Raw genomic sequence first — 22,805 nt, 5'->3', positions numbered from 1 at the left:
GAGCCCACACTGACCTTCCCAGGGCTTAATAATGCAAGTCAGGGTTTGAGTCACAAGGGAAGCTTTAAGCTCAGTAACCCCTATTGAGGGTTTGGATCGGAAGAAACTGATGCATCTGGAAAGTTTTGCGGGTTTCATTTTCGGGAAGCTCATAAATGGAAACTCATCTGTTCCAAATTTACACGGCTGGCGCGTCGGAAGCTGCTGCCCCGTCTTCCCTTCCCCGCTCTGGCCCTTCAATCACCGCCAGCATTTTCCCATCCTCCCCACAAGTGGCTGCAGAACCTGAGAAGAGACTGGACAGCCATTTGTCTGAAATGGTATTTCAGGGTTTCCTGCCTGAGCAGGGGGTTGGACTAGATGACCTCCAATGTACCTTCCAACATCATCATCATCATCATCATTATTATTATTTAGAAAGAGTAGAAACTTTAATCTCAGCTTGGCAGAAAAAGCAGTGCCTTAGATTTGGCCATAGGAGGAACAATTGTCAGCAATGCTTACTTTTCTGCTGGCGTTGGTGGTGATCGCGAGTCCATTTGGCAACAACCGGGCTGTTTTGTGCTTTTTTATTAGTTGGACGGAGACCACAGGAATCACAACCTGAAATGAAAAAGAAGTTGTAGAATGTCAATTTGTGAAATTTATTTTAGCATATAAACAGATTTAGGGATTGATTTAGGACAGGGGTCTTCAAACCTGGCCCTTTTTATGACTTGTGGACTTCCAACTCCCAGAATTCCTCAGCCAGGCACGAGTTGAAGTCCACAAGTCATAAAAGGGCCAAGTTTGAAGATCGCTGATTTAGGAAATGTACAACATATGGAGGATCATCCTATATACTCAGTCCTGGGCAACTAACAAATCTGATTTTGTCTTCCTCTGGCATTATGGACTCCAGCACAGGCAATCCTTGACTTACAAAGAGTTTATTCAGTGCCCGTTTAAAGTTACAACGGCACTGGAAAAAAGCGACTTATGACCATTTTTCGTGGTTACGTTTGCGACATTTATTTATTTTTTTATTTTTATTACATTTATATCCCGCCCTTCTCCGAAGACTCAGGGCGGCTTACAAGCTTAGCAGTAGCCTTCATTCTATGTATATGCCTGCTTATTAGGGCTTTCACACACACCCCAAGCGGCATTTTTACAAAGTCAGCTTAATTGCCCCCAACAATCTGGGTCCTCATTTTACCTACCTCGGAAGGATGGAAGGCTGAGTCAACCTTGAGCCTGGTGGGACTCGAACCTGCAATAATTGCAGGCAGCTGGTGTTACTTAAGGAGGCATTAGCCCACTGCTCCACCACTGCTCCACGTAATCGCGTGATCCAAATTCAGAGGCTTGGCAAACCGCTTCACATTTATGACCGACCTTTGCTGTGCCCCAAAGTCAGGCCATCCCCTTTGGCCACCTTCTGACAAGCAAAGTCAATGGGGGAAGGCAGATTTAACAACCATGTTACTAAGTTAACAACTGCGGTGATCCGCCTAACAGTGGCGGCAAGAAAGCTGGTAAAATGGGGCAAAACTCACTTAACAAACGTCTCATTTAGCAACAGGAACTTTGGGCTCTCTTGCGGTCATAAGTCAAGGACTGCCTGTGCTTAGCTGTTACTCACCTTTGCTTTCCAAGGAATACGCGGGAGGCTTCTCCAGCTCCAAGGAGTACGCAGAGTGAACGCCAGCAGCCCAGAGACGGAAGCCCAAAGTGTCCCACCTCTGTGGCCTGCCCAGAATGCCTCCCACTCTCTCTCTCTGCAGGTTTACCTTGATATCCTTCCCAAAAAGGTTTGCATAGAAGCAGAGCCAGTTTGGAGAAATGTAGAGGCGGCCTTGGATGAGGATGTCTCGCTGGAGGGCACAGGAACAGACTGAAAATAAAACAAGACAGAGGCTGCAGCGAGGAATGCTTTTAACCTCAAGAGGTTAAAAGGAAGGGATACACAGAGGTGAAAGAAGGCAGCGGGAGACCGATGACAGCCCTTGTAAATAAAGAAGAAAGGCAGAAGAGCGGATGGAATTTTAATCCCAGTTAGTTTCCCCATTGAAGCTATCCAGCACCATTTGGAAGGAACAAAGCTGGGAAAGATTGGAATAGAGGCCTGGCAACCCCACTGAGCTGTTGTTTTTTTAAGGGTCCTTCCTTCCTTACCTTTAACCACACTTTCTTCAGTGGGGATGTCCTTAAATAACTTGTGATACTGAGAATTATATTTATTGGGAGCCTAGAGAGAAAACAGATCCAAGCGTCAAGAAGATGCAAAAGGCTGGCCAAAGGCAGATCTGCAGTAGCTTAACAGCCGTTTCATTTTATTTTTCAAAAAAAAAAAAAGCAAGCAGAACAGACCAGATCAGAAAGAAAAAAGAGGCCAGACACTACTGGCCTTATTGTTCATTTTAACCACTGCTGAATCACCAAACCAGAACTGGCTGAGTTCAAACAACACACGAAGCGGTTAAACCGCTGTTGCTTGAACTGCTCTAAGGCAGCGTTTCCCAACCTTAGGAACTTGAAGATGCGTGGACTTCAACTCCCGGAATTCCCCAGCCAGCATAGCTGGCTGGGGAATTCTGGGAGTTGAAGTCCACGCATCTTCAAGTTCCTAAGGTTGGGAAACGCTGCTCTAAGCTATGTGGACTTCAACACCCAGAATACCCAGCCTGCAGAAGTTGAATCCATGCAGCTTGACTTGTTTATGTTTGTTTATGTTTATTGGACTTATATACCGCCCTTCTCCCGTCGGACTCAGGGCGGTTCACAAGGAATTTAAAATAACAATACAAGTTTCAAAAGTTAAGAACAATTAAAATAATTAAATTTAGTCCTTGAATAAAATAAAACCCCTATTAAAACTCCAATTACAACCCAATTAAAATAAAATTACAATTAAAATTCTCAGTCAGACTTGCTTCTCATCTATTCCAACACAGCTGTTGAGAAAAGTGGCCAGGAGGCATATCAAAATTATGACCATCCTCTCTCTCTCTCTCCCTGGCTTACCGTGACTTCTTGGTGACATTTCTTGAGTTCTTCATTCTTTACAGTGTTATTCAGATTCAGGCTGCAATGGAGATGGAGAGAAATACAATTGTTATCCCTCTTTCTTTCTCTATGTATGTGTACTTGTGACCTCACACTGTAGAACTGGCATTTATTTATGACCGCTGCTTCCGACAAGCAAAGGCAATGGGGGGGGGGAGAGAGAGAGAGGAAAATCCGCATTTGCTTAATGACCTTGTGATTCACTTAAGAACGGCAGTGATTTGCATAAGAACCGGGCAAAAACAGTGGTAAAATCAGGCACAATTCACAGCGCCTTGCTTAGCGACAGAAGTTCTGGTCCCGATTGTGGTGACGCTCATGATCAGGGGGTCGGAAAGAGCCCCCCCCGGGGGTGTGGATGCATGCATCATCGGCAGTGGGGGGGGGTGCAACACGGGTGCCCCGAAACAAAACTTTTCCCCAGCTCCCCCTTCCCCAAGAGGGGCACCTTTTGCACCGATGCAGGCATGTGGGCATTCTGCACGCTTGCAAGCGGCCCCCCACGGCCTTCCCCCCCCCTTTCTGAGGGTCTCTCCAAGCCCCTCCTTGGACCGCACCGGATCTATTTTAGAGCTCCGCTGCCTTGATTGCACGCCCTCCCCTAATCCTAACATCGGGTTAGCCACTCTGGAAAACAGGATAACCGGATAATTTATTTTATTTGGATTTTTTTTTAAAAAAAATCTTGCTCCAAATTTTACGATGCGTTGGTTCCTGACGGCCTGCCCGCTGTAATTAGCCCTCATTCTTCCTCCCAAACACGCGGCAGACAGGCTGGCTAGGCCTGCCGCCCGCTAGAAAAAGCAGCTGGTGGACGTTCCTGAGATAAAGGCTGGCGCGGTTCCAGGCGCCTGGAGTTCCTGCCAAGCTCACCTGCCATTCGGAGAACCCAAGTTCTTTTCTTTGGGCCAGGATTCTGGCTTGTCCAGGCTGTACATGGGCCCCGATTTCTCATGCATTGGTTTGGAGCTGCAGACAAATGGAGAAGGGGGAGAGAGAGAACACAGATCAGAAGGAAAGTGGGTTTGAGCACAGTCTTCCTGAAGCAAAAACAGAATTGACAGAATAACCAGAGTTATTGTCTTTATGGCGGCTGCAGTGCTCCCGCGATCCCCTTTTGCCACCTTCTGACAAGCGAAGTCAACGGGGACTCCAGATTCGCTTAACCCCCGTGTTACTGTATTAACAACTGCAGCAACAACGGTGGCCAAGGAAAGTCGCAAAACGGGGCAAAATTCACTCTCCAACTGTCTCACTTAGCAACAGGAATTTTGGACTCGACTGTGGTTGTAAGTCGACCACTATCTGTATACGCGCACACACACATATACTCCCCCTCTACTACACAGAGAGTCCCATAATGGCATTTCCCTGCCCCTCCTCAAAAGCTGTATTTCTCCAAGTCCACCTCCGATCCAGCCATCCGCACTGCAGGAGACGGATTGCTCTAAGTCCACAACACAGATGGAGCACATCACAAAAACAACGGCTGAATAATCAGTTCTTTAGCCGGATGCAAGCAAGGGGTAAGTTGGCAGTCTTGCACTAGACTGAATTGAGCAAACAGTTAAGAGATAAGATAATAAGGAAACTAGGTGTGATTCTTGAGTCAGCTGAGCAACAGAGATAGCTACTATTTCCTAACCGGCTAACAAGATAGAAAAGTGATGGAAAGGGAAGACAGCGGCCTTCAAGAGTTGCACGTCTACCTGCTTCCAGCAGCCAAAAATTAAATTGGTCCTGTGGATTCTGATCCCCATTATCTAGCAAAGCCCAGAATATGTTTCCAGAGCTCCCTGCAAAGAAATTGTTCCCTAATTCAAGGAGACAGAAATCAATCTAGCTTGAAAGGTCATAGTTATTAAAAAATATGTAATTGATACTATTTACTAAGTACCACAATAATCAGTGTATATAAACAGCCCTCTTTTATTTACTCCTCTCTCTCTTTTCTCCCAAAATAGCATCTGAAGCAATGGGATACGGTTATCTGAAGCAGAGCTGCATCCTGTGGCTTTGGTTGCTATGTTTGCTGCTGGTGTTCTCCATAGAGAGAACATGGCATTGTTAAAGTGGAGAGGCTCTTGCTGCAAAATACGTATGCGCGATGTGTCCCAGAACAGGGGCCTTTGTTCATGTCCCATCAGAAGTATGTTCCTGCATCACCTTGCCTTATTCTGCCAAATCCAACGGGTGTAGCTTCTTTATCCCGTGGAAATTATATATATACAAGGTTTATCTGTCTGCTTTTGGCTTAGAAGGAAGTATGAACTTACCATCTGCAAGTGTGTAGTTTTCAACAAACTAAAAGTGCATCTAACATTGTGTGAAGCTGACCATCTCTAAACGTTCTAGTTTAGGATTAAGGAGTAAACTCAGCCAGATTTTAACAAGCCCTGCACAATTTGAAGGACTGTGTTCTAAGCTATCAATATCTCCTGAATAATAAGAGATAACCCTTTATAGAGATCTATACATGAAAGGAACTTAATTTCTCACCTTTTTATTGTATAGTTATAAATCTTGATATGTTGTATTGATTCAGAATAATGATGTTTATATGATACAGATCTTATTAACAGTATGTTATTAGATAGTTTAAAACTGTTTTTCACACTCAGCAACTTTAACGTGTATGGAGAATGGGAGTCGAAACCCCCACATTGAAAAACCCGTGGCTTAAAATATTGCAAATTGAGAAAAGAAAGAAATTCAATCAACATCAATTACAATTTAACGTGTTATTATTACAAGCAAAAAATTACTAGGCTTTTTCATCCAAAGTTAAATATGACATTAAGAAAAACCCTGCTTGTAATTCACATCAAAGTATTGATGACATGATAATGATTTATTATTTTGTGCAGCTAAATAAAGCAATCAATTCATCAAAACTCATCCATTTTTTAAAAAATTTTAATTCATTCTGGATGCATGCAAAGTTAAAACCACAAACGTAGGATTTCTACTTGTGTCAGAAACATGTTAACTGCTTCAAGCTCAGAAGCCACATGTTACAAGAATCTGTGTCTGATTTCTAACCGTATATAAACAAACACAAATTTGGAAAAAGTGTATTTTCCTGGCACATGCAAAGAGTTGAGAAAAGCTTGCAAGTCCTTGAAAAATCTTTTGCAAACAGCTTTTACTAAGCAAATAAGTTATTTCAGTCTCTGGCCTGGTCACCTTATCTGCACAGATTGCTGGCTTATCAGATACCAGATTAACAGGTGGCTTTGGGGAAACCCAGAGTAAACAGCCCTTGAACTAAAGGTTATCCTGCATAGCCCAAGAGCTGCAATTCAAAAGCTCAGAGGGAGCAAAATAGCCAAGCCACTCCAGATAAAAAAATGAAGAAGAACTACTGCCAACACAGGAGTTAAGTAAACTGACTTGGGAGAGGGAAAGATAGCAGAAAAATGGATCTGCTGGGCACTGGTAGAACTGGAAGAATGGTTTAAGGCAGGGGTCTTCAAACTCGGCCCTTTTTATGACTTGTGGACTTCAACTCCCAGAATTCCTCAGCCAGGCATGCTGGCTGAGGAATTCTGGGAGTTGAAGTCCACAAAGCATAAAAGGGCCGAGTTTGAAGACCCCTGGTTTAAGGTTTTAGGAAACTCTCTTCTTCTCCCAAGTCAGGGGTAGGCAACCTTGGCTCTTTTATGGAGCGCTGCTATCACGTCCCCCCCCCTCGTCCTTCTCTTCATTAAACTAGACCAGGGGTAGGCAACCCTGGCTCTTTTATGACTCGTGGACTTCAACTCCCAGAATTCCTGAGCCAGCGCAGCTGGCTCAGGAATTCTGGGAGTTGAAGTCCACGAGTCATAAAAGAGCCAGGGTTGCCTACCCCTGCCCCAAGCAAAGCCTTTCGGGTTGATTCACAGGCAGAATGGAAGGTTTATTTGGGAGAGAACATAAATTGTCCTACTTTGGACAGCTTATCCGAAGAACCAGCTCTCTGGAGAAAGCTCAACGGCTGGGAAAGTTGGAAGGAAAGAGAAGGTGAGAACAACTACCAACAAGGTGGGTGGGCTTGGTTACAATGGCTGTGGGGGCATCATTGGAAGAGCTGAAGGACCAGGTTTGGGATAGATTGTGACGGACCTGAACACCATTCCAGACAAACATCCAATCTCTTCCCAAAAACCTCCAGTGAATGAACACCCACAACTTCTGGAGGCAAGCCGATCCACTGACTAATTGTCCTCACTGTCAAAGTAAGTACATCTCACTTACTTTGGCTCTGTCACGCAGAGAAAATTCACTCGAGAAAGCCATTATGTTCTGAAGAGTTAGCGGTAAAAGCAAACCAGGCTGTCAAAGGACTTGGTGGGTGTGCCAAAGCTGATAGAGCATAGAACAACTCAAAAGAATCGATGCAAGATCGGAAGACGTGGAGAACACCTGGTCCACAGAATTGCCAAGAGTTGGACACAACTGAATGGATAACATCATGTAGTCCTTGACTTGTAACCATCCGTTTAGAGATCATTCGGAGATAGAACATAGAATAATAGAGTTGGAAGGGACCTTGGAGGTCTTCTAGTCCAACCCCCTGCTCAAGCAGGAGACCCTAGACCTGGGGTTCCCAACCCCCATTCCGTGGACCAGTACCGGGCCGTGGCATGCCAGCAACTGGTCCGCACACACAAGCAAAACCCCATCCGTGGGATGCAGGCAGCACACAAAACCACGCACCCTCCAGTCCGCGGAAAAACCTCTCTCCACGGAACAGGTCCCTGGTGCCCGAAAGGTTGGGGACCTTTGCCCTCTAGACCATTTCAGACAAGTGGTTGTCCATCCAGTCTCTTTTTGAAAGCCTTCAGAGATGCAGTGAACATTATCATCCCTGTCAGGAATTTTCTCCTTGGTTCTAGATTGGTTCTTAGCAATTTGAAGACGTGTGAACTTCAACTCCCAGAATTCCCAAGCCATGCACTGGCTCTTCCGATTGCTTTTTTCCTCCACTGTATATGCCTTCACCCCCACCCCTCTTCTCAGGAGAGCACCCATGCTTTCCTGAGAAAAAACAGCAGGAGCACGCCTTCAGCCATCAAAAAAATGTTTAATGCTGTTTGCAGGAGAGACTGAGCTGCCGCTTATAAAGCTCCTTGGATTGTTTGTCTAGGCAACCAGCACTCATAACCTTATTCCTCTCCCCCCCACCCCACCCATTGCGTTCTCAACCCTCCTTGCACTGTGCTTCAAACTAGGTCAGGGCATAGATGGAAGAGTGCGGAGGAGGACAGGAGGGGGTGTGGGGGTGGAAGAATGCAGCTCTCTCATTCAGCCCCAATTCCTCTAGGTTAGGCATCCAGAGGGGGACACCACAACACCCAAACGCACACAGGCACACTTTAAGAGGGCAAAAGAGACCCCCTTGCAATGCATCTCAGCCACTCTTTCAAGCCTGGGGGTGACATGAACCGATGTTCAGGAAGGCTCTCTCATTAAGCCAAAAATGCCTTGATTCCTGCAAGCAACAGCAGCCCTTTGAGAAAATTAAAAAGGAAATGCAAATAAATACCCCAGAGGGAACAAACAAAGCTGTTTTGTGGTGTGTGCTGTTAATCCTGCTTACTGCATGCACCACGCCAGAGGGCAGAAGGGAATCAGCTCATAAATCTCCCTTTTTTCACTGCCATTGTAGCTTTGAACACTAAAGGAAAGGTGGTAAATTACGAACTACCTGCAAACAGTTCTCAGCAGCAGAGTTTGGCCTGGGGAACAACCTGACTCGCTCCATCCTTGTTAGAATCACAGAGTCTTGAGTTGGAAGGTGCCTTAGAGGTCATCTAGTCCCAGTCCCTGCTCAGGGCAGGATTCACAAGAGCAGCATTTCTCAAGCTTGGCAACCACGTGTGGACTATCCCTCCCGGAATTCTCCAGCCAGACTCCATCTCCCAGAGAAAACGTCCCTTGCCCTTTGGTTCATAATCAAGGGAAATGACACGACACACAAGGAAAACAGACATAGGAATGAAAAAAGAAAACAAATTTTGTTTTATTTGCTTGCCGCCGTTTCCGATGTCGCTCCTGACTGCAATACACCAGGGGCAGCCAAGGCTCTTGCAGGCAGCCCTGCTCAGCCCACATCACCTCGGCTGGGAGATCAGAGACTATTTAGCAAAGCAATTAAAAAAAAAAGGTCACAGATTTCCAGCCCAGACTGCATCGGAAACTCGTCTCTGCTATACATGATACGATCTTCATAACAGGGGTTTGGAAAGGAGGTGGCTACAGAAAGAGGTCAGAAGCTTTTTGATCTTGAGCAATGAAATTCTTCTTGGAATGTTTGCAGCTATTTTGGGGTCAACCTCCTCCTTGGCTAATTTTAGCTACTATGCATCAATAGGAATCACGCCCAGCTCATCCTGTAAATGGGGGAAGGAAAAGAAAGATTGGGCTGGACTTAGTCAACCAACCTTCCTGGGCCAGGATGCGAACCAAGACTGGAATCAAGGAAGAGTGAGACAGTTGCAATTTGGAAACTTAGACAACAGACAGAAAACTGCAAGCCAAAATCTACTAAAGTGGTTTTATAGGGGAGACTTAAGGCTTAATTGCAATTTGTGAGGCACTAGCATCCTGTAGTTTTTTGGAGGGGAAGAGGCCTTCCCTCACCTAAGGATTACGGGGCTACCGCATATGGAAGGGCAAGAATATTAAACAATATCCCAGCTTTTCCTAAGCTGGATGCCTTCCGGTGGACTTCAACTCCCAGAATGCCTCAGCACGGCAATTGCTGAGAATTCTCAGGGTTGACATTGATGTATCTGGAAATTGCTACTGCTAGGATTGGGGCATTCTGGGAGTTGAAGTCCAAACCTCTTAAAAGTTGCCAAGGTTGACAAACATTGATCTACATGAATCTCACAAATCTGACTTTGTGAGGAGGCAAAAATAATGGCGTCTGAGGGGGAAAGTCGACTTCCTGGTCTGAAGCCTGATCTGTATTCTTTATTTTTGGAAGCTCTGGCTGACAGGTCAGCCCCAGGAGACTAAATCTCTTTCCCTGGGGAAGAAAAATCACTGAAAGCCCACGTCACTGTAACCTGATAAATATTTTCTCTTCTGCTTCCTTTTTTACCAAGCACAAAAGCACCTGGGCTGGTCCTGAATTAAATTCCACTAGACACGAAGAGTCCCTTCAATTTTTTTTGTTCCGCAAGTTCGTTTTAGGCCTTTTGCCTACAGACCAACGCAATGAAACCCTGTTTGTGCTCCCCAGCAACTGGACAAGCCCTTAACAAGGGGAGTCTCAAAATTCAGAGTAAAAGCAGCTTTTCCTGGGCCACAGACTGGATTTTTTCTTGTGGCCTTGCACTAAACAGCACCAAGGAGACTCGTGCGACACTTAACTAAAAAAAAAGCCTAACCTACTTGACAGCCAACTCAAAAAAGCTGTTGTTCTACCTTCTGTGCCAAATCTTAGTGTGGAAGGCAAATAAAAGTAGAAAAAATAGAAAGCAGAAAAAAGGCAGACAGATGGAAGATGAACCCCCCCCCCAGGATCAAAGCCCTTCTAACCCAGAATGCTGATTTGCATTTTGCAGACAAAATCACTCTTGACTTCCCTTTGCAACTCCTAAATTTCACCCCTTGTCCTGTGTTTTTTTTTCTTCCTCTCCTTTACTTTCTCTTTCCATTTTCTTGTTTTCTGGAGTTATTCCATTTTAATTTTTGTATGCACTGTTTGTATGGCACTCTTAAAAAAACCCTGAAGATTCAAAGTCACTGGCTGGATGACTTTGGGTTAGTTCCTCTCCCTCTCCCTCTCAGCCCAACTCACCTTAGCAGGGTTGTCGTGGAGAAAATAGGAGAAGGAAGGAGGAAGAAATCTTAAGACACGTTCCCCGGGTTACAAAAATAATAAAGGCAGGGTAGAATAAAATGTAAATAAATTCCTTCTTTACTTCCTCTTTTACAACTTGGAGTGTCAACCTAAATAAATAAAATCAATAAAAAAAACCCTACATGCTGAAATAACAGGTGATGGAGGAAATCAGCCTCTTTGCTGATTTCCAGATCTCCATTAAAGCTTTGCCCATCCAATAAACCCGACTGGCGATCCTCCCTAGGATTCATCAATACCCCATGGTTTAAGATGGCATCTGGTCCCAGTGGTTTGACTATCCCAGTCAAACTTCAGTGTCATTGCTGGGAGCTGTGCTGGAACAGAAGTCCTGCTCAGACTTATGTGGATTTTCAGCTGCCCTCACAAAAGGGAAACATTTGTTTGAGTGCATTTTCAGCTGGCAATTCTCAAGAGCAAAATGGGGGGGGGGGGAAGAGCCAGGTTAGAAAGAGTTGGATCCGACAATAATAAAAATAAAGAGAACATGTGGTACATCCAAAGGATGCTCAGCCTCACTTTGTCCATTCCAGAAGGAATAACTTAAATTATAACAGAAAGGGGGGGGGAAAAAACAACCCCTCAAATGGGCACACCTGCCACGGTGGTCTAGCCTGACCCGCCAGGCAAGCAAAATTACATCAAGGATGAAGATATGCTTAAAAGTATACATCTGAATCCCTTGCCAGCTAAAGAGAGAGTTACCAGTATCTATCCCCATAAATAGGGACGCGGTGGCTCAGTGGGTTAGGACGCTGAGCTTGTCAATCAGAAGGTCGGCAGTTTGGCGGGTCAAATCCCGAGTGCCACGTAACAGAGTGAGCGCCTGTTACTCGTCCCAGCTTCTGCCAACCTAGCAGTTCGAAAGCACGTAAAAATGTAAGTAGAAAAATAGGGACCACTACAGTGGGAAGGTAACAGCGTTCCGTGCGCCTTTGGCGTCTAGTTATTATTATTATTATTATTATTATTATTATTATTATTATTATTATTATTATTATTATTTATTCAATTTCTATACCGCCCTTCTCCCGAAGGACTCAGGGTGGTTAACAGGGCATATATAAATAACAATACAAAAATTAAAAAGAGATTAAACAAATGCCCAATTAAAATACAATAACAGTAAAAACAGTAAAAAACCCATTAAAAAACCCTAATATTCCCCATCAGGCCAGACCAGCTAGTTCAAATAAGTGGGTCTTCAGCCCGCGCCGGAAGGAGCGAAGGTCCGATGCCATCCAGAGCTCAACCGGCAGTTGGTTCCATAACGCCGGAGCGCCCACAAAGAAGGCCCTCCCCCTGGGGGCCACCAGTCGACATTCCCTAACCGGAGGCACCCTGAGGAGGCCCTCTCTGTGGGCACGCACAGGGCGGAGGGGAGTTGACGCCGGCAGCAGGTGGTCCTCGAGGTATCCCGGACCCATGCCATGTAAGGACTTAAAGATCATAACCAAAACCTTGAACCTCACCCGGAAGACCACATGACCATGGAGACGTCCTCGGACAAGCGCTGGCTCTTCGGCTTTGAAACGGAGATGAGCACCGGCCCCTAGAGTTGGAAACGACTAGCACACATGTGCGGGGGAACCTTTACCTTTATCCCCATAAATACTAAAGCACACCTTAAGCAAATGTTAAAAGTTGCTCTGAATACAACTTTACAAGTCTAACAGGAAACTTGTGCTTAGAGAAAATGCTTCCCCTATAAACCCAGGTTAATTGCTGTACTCGTGTATAATAAAATCCAACGCTTTCATTTAACGGAATGTCCGGCCTGCAAAACATACTAAAAAACACCTGGCTGGGTTTTTCATAAAACCTTGAACCCCAGATCAAACAATCTCACTTTAGCCTAGTCTAGGGGGGTTGCAAAAATTCTACCCAAAGTCAGCCTTTCTTCCGCCGTGGTCTTCTGTCCTTCTCCCACTGCTGTGTGCCCAGATTCGCCAATTCATGCCATCCTTGCAACTTTGAGCTAACTCAAGACACTTTGCAACTAGAAAATCTCTTGACTTTTCAATCCTACGACCCTCAGGAATTTTGGAAAGAAACAGGAGCCGAGGAGGTCTCTTTCCAACATGCTGTTTCTTACCAGCCCCACATCAAGGTACGCTGTGCTGCCATCCCTCTCTGGACTCAACTGCTCAGCTACAGCCAAGGAAGTCCAGTTAGACAAGGTGCAAATCAGGAAGCTGGCAACTGACAAATGAGGCATTCTTAGCAAGTCAGCCTTCAATCTTGCAGCATCAAAGTGATCTCCTTAAACTGCTCACTGGTGGGCAGCTTTTGGTAAGAGGAAATTTGGAGTGTAAGAACAACACGCACCTGGGGAGCGAGCGCTCCAGAGAGAAGGTATAAAAATACAGGACTGTGTCCTCATTACACGCAGACAAAAGAGAATAAAGTTGGAGAGGGACATTTAACGTCCCGAATCCATCCACATGAAAATAATGTTTAGTTTATGAGATGTATTTTAATTTCTGAGTCTGGACACAGAATCTAATTATGGTGATATGCAGGTTATTGGGGGGAGGGAGTAGAGGGACCCCAGAGCTATTACAAATATAAATAAAATACTGCACACCAAAACAATGCTCAACACTTGTGACCTTCATTTGGCTCTGTGATATTACAACATTCGATCTTTGCATCGGAACGAAGCAGTAGCAACCTCCAAAATGTTAGGAATTCAAAAGCCCTATCAACAGGCTGCTGTCCCAAATATTTTGGGATCATTCCAAGCTGAAAATGTCACTTTCAGATTCAAAATAGAGCAGTTTTGAGCTCAAAACTCTTCCCGAACGGATGGAGTTGGTCTGGAACTTTTCAGTGGGATAAGAACATTCTGTTCTAAATCCAAACTTGTTTGAACTCAATTTTGCGCAGGCCTAGAAAATGTCCACTAAGTCTCTCCTTTTGAAGCGAGCAACTATGTGGAAAGAGAGAGACAGTACGAAATAAATGCACTTATGGAGCGCTTTGTCTCCCGTTATTTTAGTGAGTTTCCTAAATACCAAAATATTTTAAAAGTGGAGCCTCTCAAGATGGTGGTGTTGAAACAGAGGATGTAAAAGGGGGTACAATTCCACCACCCCCCCAGGAGAGGGGCCAGGTAAGAAACAAGAGGAGTGCTAAGCCTGTGAAAATGAATTTAGCATCCAGAACACAGGTCTGCAACCCGCGGCTCCGGAGCCGCATGCAGCTCTTTCAGCCGTCTCCTGCGGCTCCCAGTCCTCTGCCATGTGCAGTCCAAAAAAAAATAAAATAAGTGGGACTAAAAAAAGTTCAATCAATCAATTCAAATATGCAGGGTAGGTGCATATCTCGCCTTGGCTCCACTCTTCAGTCAAACCCTGTTCTGCACATGCACGCATGTACGCGCATGCGCACACATTTTTTGCGGCTCCCAGTTTTTCCTTTTGTGAGGCAAATGGTTCCGAGTGGCTCTTTCACTGTTTCAGGTTGCTGACCCCTGATCCAGAAGGAAAGAAAAAGATAGTAGCCTCATTCTACAGCTTTGAATGCGGGGGGGGGGAGCAGGAGGGGGTCTTTAAGGCTTGCAGCTCAGCTCAGAGCCTATTCAGGGCACCTGGAGGCTTCCTTAGTTCCTTTTGCTTTTAGAAAAAATTAAACAAAGGGCTATTCAGGGCTGATTGCTAAGAAGTAAGCTCCCTGGCCACAAAAGCTTCATTGCTCCTTTCCCAGGCTCTCAGCCAGCAAGGAGGAAGGATTTTGACACCAGAGTTTTGACCCGAGAAGAAGATCCACGTGGCAATGCTCACATTGCCCTAAGCAGCACCCAGCAGAGGTTCCCAACGGCTCTATGTCCACCTGGAAATTTCACCAGGCCCCAACCAATCTAGGGTAGCCCGCTCTTTAAGTAAGAGCCCCAATGTTGAGAGGTGGACAGGAGTCTTATGAAATGCACACATGAAACACCATGAGCTCAAAAGGACAACCGTGCACCAGGGTTTTCTTTTGCTGCTCTCTCTACATCCTATCCCAGGGGTAGGCAACCTTGGCTCTTTTATGACTCGTGGACTTCATCTCCCAGAATTCCTGAGCCTGCTGGCTCAGGAATTCTGGGAGTTGAAGTCCACGAGTCATAAAAGAGCCAAGGTTGCCTACCCCTGTCCTATCCTAAACCAAACAAGGCATGGAATATTTCAGAGAGATATCAAGGCTTAAATGACAAGGCTTAAAAAAAATGACATGTTTTTTTTCCACCAGAAGGCAAATTTGTCCTGATTTAGGAGACCAGCATCTGTTCACCTCGTTCCCTCTCATAATGCAGGACAAAGCTGGCTTGTTCAGTCTAAGAAACCCTAACTAGTAAGATTTCAAAGTTACCAAGGCCATAAGGTTTCTCAAGCCTGGCAACTTTTAAGACAGGCGGACTTCAATTCCCAGAATCACGGCTGGCTGGGGAATTCTGGGAGTTGAAGTCCGCTTACTTGTAAATAGTTACGGTTGAGAAACAATGTGCTCTAAAACATCGTTTGGAAGGGGGGGAAAACACCACATTTTGGGGGCGCCAGAGAGGAAAAGCTGATTAAAAACATAACAAGAAGCATAATCTTGATCATCTGTTTTGTTTCTCTTTTGCACCCCTCCCTCTCCACCCCTCAGAGATCAAGCCGGTCTCTTTCAGTCAAAAAATTCTTCCTACTCATGTATGGAACATTTTTCTATTGGTGATTTATTAAAAGCCATAAAAGATACCAGATTTGGGCTGGTATCTCCATTCAAGAGGAGGGTGGTTTTATTTATTGATTTGCTTTATTTATATGTCTAAACCAGGGGTCTTCAAACCTGGCCCTTTTATGACTTGTGGACTTCAACTCCCAGAGTTCCTCAGCCAGGCACGCTGGCTGAGACCCCTGGTCTAAACAGACCTTCTTCCTCAGAGAGGGGCTGTTGCTAAACCAAAATTCCAAGAAGCCCACCTTACGAGTCAGGCTAGCTAGGAGAAGACTCCAGCCATCGTAGCCCAACCATTCAACGGTCAGGCTATCTGCTCCCCCCTCTGTGACCCACAGAGGACCCGAATGGGACAGCTTGCTGCAGGACAAGTAAACAATTCAGTTTAATTTAATTTCACTTTCGTTATTTAAAATAAATAATTTTTGCCATGCACATTTCCTTCTGTCCCTCCTTTTGCATCCTTTCTCTAAAGATTCTACCCCACCATTTCTTGGATATTAAGGGTTGCAACCCGCAGTGAGTTGGCCGTGGAAGGTGGCCGTGGCAAGCTGGATGTGGCAAACTGTCACAGACCCCAGAGGGTTGGGTCTTTCCTCAAAGCCCTCCAACTATGGTCCTCCAGACACGCAGCAGGCAACTGACCTCGGCCCATCAGCTACAACCTAACCTCAAATTCACAAAGGAGGGTTACAACTTGCCACAATCCTCCCCCCCCCCGCCGTGTCTCGTGCCGTTGCATGCTTCCCCTCAAAAGGGATCCCATTTCCTTGTCCCGGGCTTGGCCTGGCTAGCTGGCCTGAGCAACGGGCTATTCAAAACTGTACAAGTTCGAAGGCGCCACTTCAAAAGCTCCTTTTATAGCAGAAGTGGCGGGGTGGGGGTGGAGAGAGAGAACAGCAAGCAGTGTACACAGCCAAAGTCTGTTCCAAACAGGAGCAATAAAACGTTGAGATTTGTCCTGAATGGCCATAAACCCCCGGTCAGGAAGTGTTACACGAGTATTTTCTAATCAGGCTTGTAAAGGGACCGCAGGAAATGAAGAGGGGACAAGGAGAATCTTGGAAGAAAAATTTAAGCTACCAGATTAGAGACGGTTGTAGGCAGTGTATGGCCTGCAAAGTCAAATGTATTTATATCTTGCCTTAATTATTTTTATAAATAACTCACAGCGCTGCTTGGCACACTGTTTAAGATTATCTATCTGTACTTCTCACTGATTCACAGTCCCAGCTCACATCTGTGTTCTCCCAGTGGGGCACAGGGCTTTTCTTAGCCAGATTTCTGACTGTCTTTAAAGCCAGGAACCATGGGCCCTTTATGGCCTGTGGACTTCAACTCCCAGAATTCCTGACCCACCCTGTGCTTTAAAAGGTGCCCGCTGTTGGGTTCCTCTGAGAGAGAGGAAGATGGCACAAGAATCTACCCGATTGCCAGGATCAGAGAATCAAATCCGGCTGGTCAAAAGGGAAGATTTTATTTCGTGTGATGGGCAGCCTCTAAGCCAGGGGTCGGCAACCTCGGCTCTTTTATGACTCGTGGACTTCAACTCCCAGAATTCCTGAGCCAGCTATGCTGGCTCAGGAATTCTGGGAGTTGAAGTCCACGAGTCATAAAAGAGCCGAGGTTGCCGACCCCTGCTCTAAGCCAAGATGCTGCCTCTTCTCTGTGTGGTGCCAGAAACAAGGCTACATTCAGCATAGGGACAAATGGCTGAGATGGATCCAGGGCAAAGAGACCCACCCCTCTGATGCCAGCCTGCACAGACCCCCCCCCACCTCCCAATTTCAAGGCTGTGCGATGTCCCAGTTTCTCACGTTCCTGATCTGCTCAGGGAGAACGCCTCTGCTCCAAAGAGATATTCCTGCCAACAGGAAGAAGACCAACCCATCCCAATGAACTGAGATGCCCAAGTGGCACAAGAGAAGAGGAAAAAAAAAACCTCGACATTTTGTCCTAACGGGCAGAGATGGATCTGCAAGGCGGCAAAACAAAAGCCCACCCCACCAGTTCTGCGCAAAGAAGTCAAGAGGACTAGCAACTCACAAAGCCTATTCTGAAGCCAGCTGGGAACAAGAAGCATCTTCAGCCAGGAGGGAAAACATCAAGAGGAGGCAAAGAAAGCAGCCACTCACGGCCATAAGTCAAACCATTGGAAAGCAGAGCAGAATGCAGAATAACAGGATTGGAAGGGACCCTGGAGGTCTTCTAGCCCAACCTTGTGCTCGAGCTGGAGGCCCTACATAGGTAGTCCTCAACTTACAATAGTTTGTTTAGCGACCATGACAGCGGCACTGAATAAAGTTAAGTTGTGGCCGCTTTTCATACTTACAACCATTGCAGCATCCCCCTGGTCATGTGATCAAAATTTGGATGCCTGGCAACTGGCTCACATTTATGACGGTTTCAGTGTCCCCGGGAGTCATGTGATCCCCTTTTGCGACCTTCTGACAAGCAAAGTCAATGGAGGAGCCAGGTTTGTTTAACAACTGTGTTACTAACAACTGGAGTGATTCACTTAACAACTGTGGCAAGAAAGGTCGTAAAATGGGGCATAAACCACTGAACAAATGCCTCCCATAGCAACATAAATTTTGGGCTCAGTTGCGGCTGTAATTCGAGGAGTACCTACACCAGGGGTCCCCAACCTTTCGGGCACCAGGGACCGGTTACCTGGAGAGACATTTTTCCACGGACCGGAGAGGGTGTGGTTTTAGGTTAGATCATTAGGTAACCTTTATTGTCATTTTTTTCCCCGTGGGCACAATAGCACACATTAAAAATGAAATTTAGTCGCTTCCTGTCAGTGTACACATATCTAACACACCTTTAAAACATATTATATACAACACATGTAGACCTACACCCTTACGTATCAGTAACATATAATTATTATAAAACTTTTATTCATAAAACATGAAACTCAGTCAACTGAACACTCAAATTGACTGGCACTAATGGTTGTTGTTGATGATGATGTGTGCTGCCTGCATCCTGCGGATGGGGCTTTGCTTGTTTTTGCGGACCAGTTGCTGGCATGCCGTGGACCGGTACTGGTTCATGGACTGGGGATTGGGGACCCCTGACCTATACCATTCCAGACAAACGGCTGCCCTATCTCTGCTTGAAAACGTCCAGGGGTGGGGCACTCACAACTTGGGATCCCACCGATGAATTGGTCTCACCGTCTGCAACTTGGCCCATCAACCCCAGGCTGAGCCAAACTGGGCAACCTCTTGGCAGGAATCAGCTTGGCCAGGTTGAGGGTCCCTCTCTCAGCAGAAATTAGGACACCCAAAACTTGAACAAGATACTTTCCTCCCCCACCCTTGTTCGGGTTGATAATTGCAGACAAAGGATTGTGAAAAAGAGAAAGAGCAAGGAAAGAGCTGGTGCCAATTCTCTCCCATTCCTTCGCCCAACCGGAAGAGAGGATGCGGTTTTTAAGGACCGATAAGCATCAACTATGACAACTGGTGGAACACTTTAAAGACACACTTGCTGGTATCCTCCAAATTATTTAAAAGGGTCTTGATGTCAGCTTGAAGGAAGAGGCAAACTTCGCCAAATTTTGTAATGGTTCTTCTCCCTCCCCCCCCTTGCACATTCATATGTCTTGGATTGCGAGAAAAATTAATTTAAAAAGTAGAGTAGGATTTGGGGCATCGGTGGGAAACCCCCTCTGATGCTAAACTACAATTCCTAAATTTCTTAACTACTGGAACGGGGAAAACAGATAGCATAGCACGTTTCATAATATCTGGATTGAATTTATTTGCAGTCCCAGAGCAACGAAGCACAAAATCCAGAATTTAAAGTACAGACCCACCATTATTGCTAAGCACATTGGTTTTTGCTTAAATTGTAAGCCGCCCGGAGTCTTCGGAGAAGGGCGGGATATAAATGGGATTAAAATAAATAAAAAAATTAAAATTAAAATTAAAACCACCTCTGCAATGTACATGCAAACCAGACAAAGCTTCACAGACACCCTTGCAGTTGCCATTTGACTTTTTTGACCCTACCCTGCAGACACCCCTGCCAGGCATCTAAAAATGGCTGTTTTGTATCTACTTAAAGAGTTCGGCATTCTTTGCCAGCCTAATTTTATTTAAAAAAAAATATATGCCACACAGCTGGCAGAGATTACTCGTCCCTTTAATATTTGCCAACACTCACCAGGAGGGATTTCATAATCCCACCCAACTGGACAGAATTAAAGTTGTATCTGTTGTAAAGAGCAATTCCAAATGAATAGGTTTTGTCAATGAAGTTAGGAGAAAGGGAATTCTCTCCATTAGAACCGGCGGAGCTGAACTGGGCCTCTAAAGTCACGTTTTGCCGAGAAGCTGTTCTCCTAACCAAGAACCAAGGAAACTGACTTTTACTTCTTTTACAAGCCTTACAAGAGAACCAGTCTGGTCTAGCAGTGAAGGCCTCAGGGCTAGCAAGCAGGAGACGGAGAATTCTAGTACGGCCTGGGACACCAAGCCAGTGGGACGGATCTTGGGCCAGCCACCTGCTCCCAGCCCTAGGAAGGAGGCAATGGCAAACCACTTCTGGAAAAACCTTGCCCACAAAGCTGCAGGAAGTTTTCTAGGCAGTTGCACTGACTCAAAGAGCCTTGGTGGAGCAGTGGGCTAATGCCTCCTTAAGTAACACCAGCTGCCTGCCATTAGTGCAGGTTCGAGTCCCACCAGGCTCAAGGTTGACTCAGCCTTCCATCCTTCCGAGGTAGGTAAAATGAGGACCCAGATTGTTGGGGGCAATTAAGCTGACTTTGTAATAATGCCGCTTGGGTGTGTGTGTGAAAGCCCTAATAAGCAGGCATATACATAGAATGAAGGCTACTGCTAAGCTTGTAAGCCGCCCTGAGTCTTCGGAGAAGGGTGGGATATAAATGGAATTAAAATAAAATAAAAATAAAAGGGACCAAAAGGGGGGGGGGAAGTGCTCCAGTCAGTAAACAGCATCCTGTGCCCATTAACGGTCTCTTGCATCCCAGGGCAAAATTCCACACTTGCATTGTCACAATAACCCTGCAAGGTGGGCCAGCTTAAGCAGGGCCGCCCCAGGATTAAGCAGGGAATTGGTGCAAGAGTGCAGGCGCGGTTGTATGGATGCTGCTCGCCCGGGAATGGCTGGAAGGGCGGATGCAACGCAAGGCTTTCCTGGAAGGCGACCCAAGGACCAGCGCTGGCCTCCCTTTCCTCTTCCCGCCACACCTCCTTTCCTCGCCTGCTCCGCCTTTGCGCTCGCAGCCTCGGGCCAGGGCCGGCCTCCAACGACCCAGTTCCCCTACCCCCCCTCCGAGTCCGCGCAAAGACGCCCGCAGGAGAAAAGGAGCCTCTCTTCCTCGGGGTAACCCGCGCTCCTTTCCCACGAGACGGGAAGCCCTTCCCTGCCCGACACGCGTCTACCTCCCGCCCGCGGGGTTCCGACGACCACACAGAGCCAGGCACCCGTAGAGCTTCTGCAAGGAGGTCGTTTGCCCGAATCACCAGCTTCCGACGTACATACAAAGGCGGCGGCGGCGGTTCCCTCAGCTCCGCAGCTTCCTCGGGGCAGCAGCAGGATAAGGACCCTCCAACCCGCCATCCAGAAGCGCGGCTGAACCCCGGAGCTCTTTTCCCGGCTCGCGAGTCACCGCCGCGCGGAACGCCCCATTCCCACGAAACGGGCGACACGGGGACGAGGCGACTCGCATACCTGCCCGGCGGCGCGCGATCGCCTCTGCCCCCCCTCCCCTCCCGCGGCAGGCCGTCACTCCCGGCGGCTCGCGATCGCCCGGCTCAGGCTCCGCCCCCCTCGGCAGCCTATGAGCGGCGGCGGTCCGCAGGCCCTCGCACCGCGATTGGCTCCTTCCAGCACCGTTCCCGCAAGGCCACGCCCACCAGCAAGAAAGGGGGCGAGCCGGCCTGTGAAAGGAGGAGGGGGGCAAAAAAAGGCTCCTTCGCTCTTAAAGGGGCCGCTGCCTGCCGAGGACCGGGTGGCGCCCCGGAGGCCGGCGCTGGCTGAGCGGCTCCTTCTCGGGCAGAGTCCCCGCTGCGGCAGGGCCTGCAATGCAACGCCCCCGACCAGCGTGCAAAAGGTCACAACTCAGATTGCTGAAGTAAAGCCAGCGGAACGCCGGACGGTTGCTCCCTTTCTCCGCTTGCAGGATCCCTCGCTCCTAAGACATAGCAAGGGATTTCTCCCCCGGCAGAATTGGCCCTTAAAAGGCTCCGCAAAAAAAACACAACCCTTCCCCCTACCCCCCCCCCAAAAAAAAACCCCGGAAAGAAGACCCGAGGCTGCATTCCCACGACACTCTTGTCGCGGGTTAAGTCTCCCGGGGCTTGTCACGTGCTCGGCTCCAGTGCGCCGGCTCTGATCGTGGCACGCGGAGCCCCGGGTCGCTCGCAGCTGGCTTTCCCCAGTCTGGGCTCGCTGGGACCAGAAGCGCCCGGCTGGGTCAACGCGGGTGCAGCTCCCGGGCGCGGCTGCCTCGGTGCGTGCTTGTGTGAGCGCGCAACCCTGCGGCAGCCTCCTGTTCGTAGATGCTCCGTCCTTCCCGGCGAGACGAGAGCCTCCATCCCTCCTCCCTGCCCTGCGGGCCGGCTGAGAAGCTTCCCGGATGTTCCCGCTTATCGCTAAATATTTGCATTTCCTTGTAGTTTGGGCGCCTTTGGGGAGTCTGCCTTGGAGAGGAACTCCGTGAAACGCTGGCTGGGCAAGCCCGCTTCTGGCACTGAAATAGCTTTGGCCAGGGCGAACTGAATCAGAATCAGAATAGAGCTGGAAGGAAGGGACCTGGGAGGTCTTCTAGTCCGACCCCCTGCTCAAGCAGGAGACCCTACGCCTTTCCAGACAAGTGGCTGTCCAGTCTCTTCTTAAAAATCTCCAGTGATGAAGCACCCACAACGTCTGAAGGCAAGCAGCAGGAGGAAAACTTTGGGGAGATGGCCACTTGGCAGCCTTGAAATAATAAAACATGCAGCCTGGGATCCTGCTGGGCTGTGTAGTGCAGTTTACGTATTTAATAATTTACAATTATTAGCGTAGCAACCTTTTAAAGTTACAGTGGCACAGTCCTCGCATTTACAACCGTTGCAAAGCCCCATGCTCCCAGGATCATAACTGAGGCACTTGGCAAAGGGCAGCATTTATAATAATTCCACCATTCTGGAGTCATTTGGTGGCCCAGCTGGCAAAGTCG

At 47.2% G+C, this 22,805-nt stretch overlaps 1 protein-coding gene across 12 annotated transcripts in view; it reads right to left on the bottom strand.

Moving 5' to 3' along the window:
- Nucleotides 1-21,333, bottom strand: part of GRAMD2A (GRAM domain containing 2A) — a gene marked incomplete at its 3' end in the record, with an annotated part of 31,134 nt that extends 9,801 nt beyond the window's left edge. For 9 of the 12 annotated variants that reach the window (XR_014493505.1, XR_014493506.1, XR_014493507.1 and 6 more), the window contains exons 1-6: nt 12,999-13,053; nt 3,922-4,017; nt 3,007-3,067; nt 2,158-2,230; nt 1,773-1,876; nt 505-603 (exon numbers count right to left, since the gene is read on the bottom strand). Coding sequence is in view for 8 of the 12 variants with exons in the window: in XM_083371221.1 (XP_083227347.1) it covers nt 505-603; nt 1,773-1,876; nt 2,158-2,230; nt 3,007-3,067; nt 3,922-4,017; nt 12,999-13,030 (465 nt within the window). Of the gene's footprint in view, nt 1-504; nt 604-1,772; nt 1,877-2,157; nt 2,231-3,006; nt 3,068-3,921; nt 4,018-10,840; nt 11,297-12,375; nt 12,952-12,998; nt 13,054-21,123 lie in introns of those variants that run through there. The other 3 variants (XM_083371222.1, XM_083371219.1, XM_083371216.1) reach the window with 3 other exon arrangements.
- Nucleotides 21,334-22,805: the final 1,472 nt, after the last annotated feature.

Source organism: Vipera ursinii (genome assembly GCF_947247035.1).
Source record: "Vipera ursinii genome assembly, chromosome: 11".
Lineage (NCBI taxonomy): Eukaryota > Metazoa > Chordata > Lepidosauria > Squamata > Viperidae > Vipera > Vipera ursinii.
This window is presented reverse-complemented; position numbering and strand designations above follow the sequence as displayed.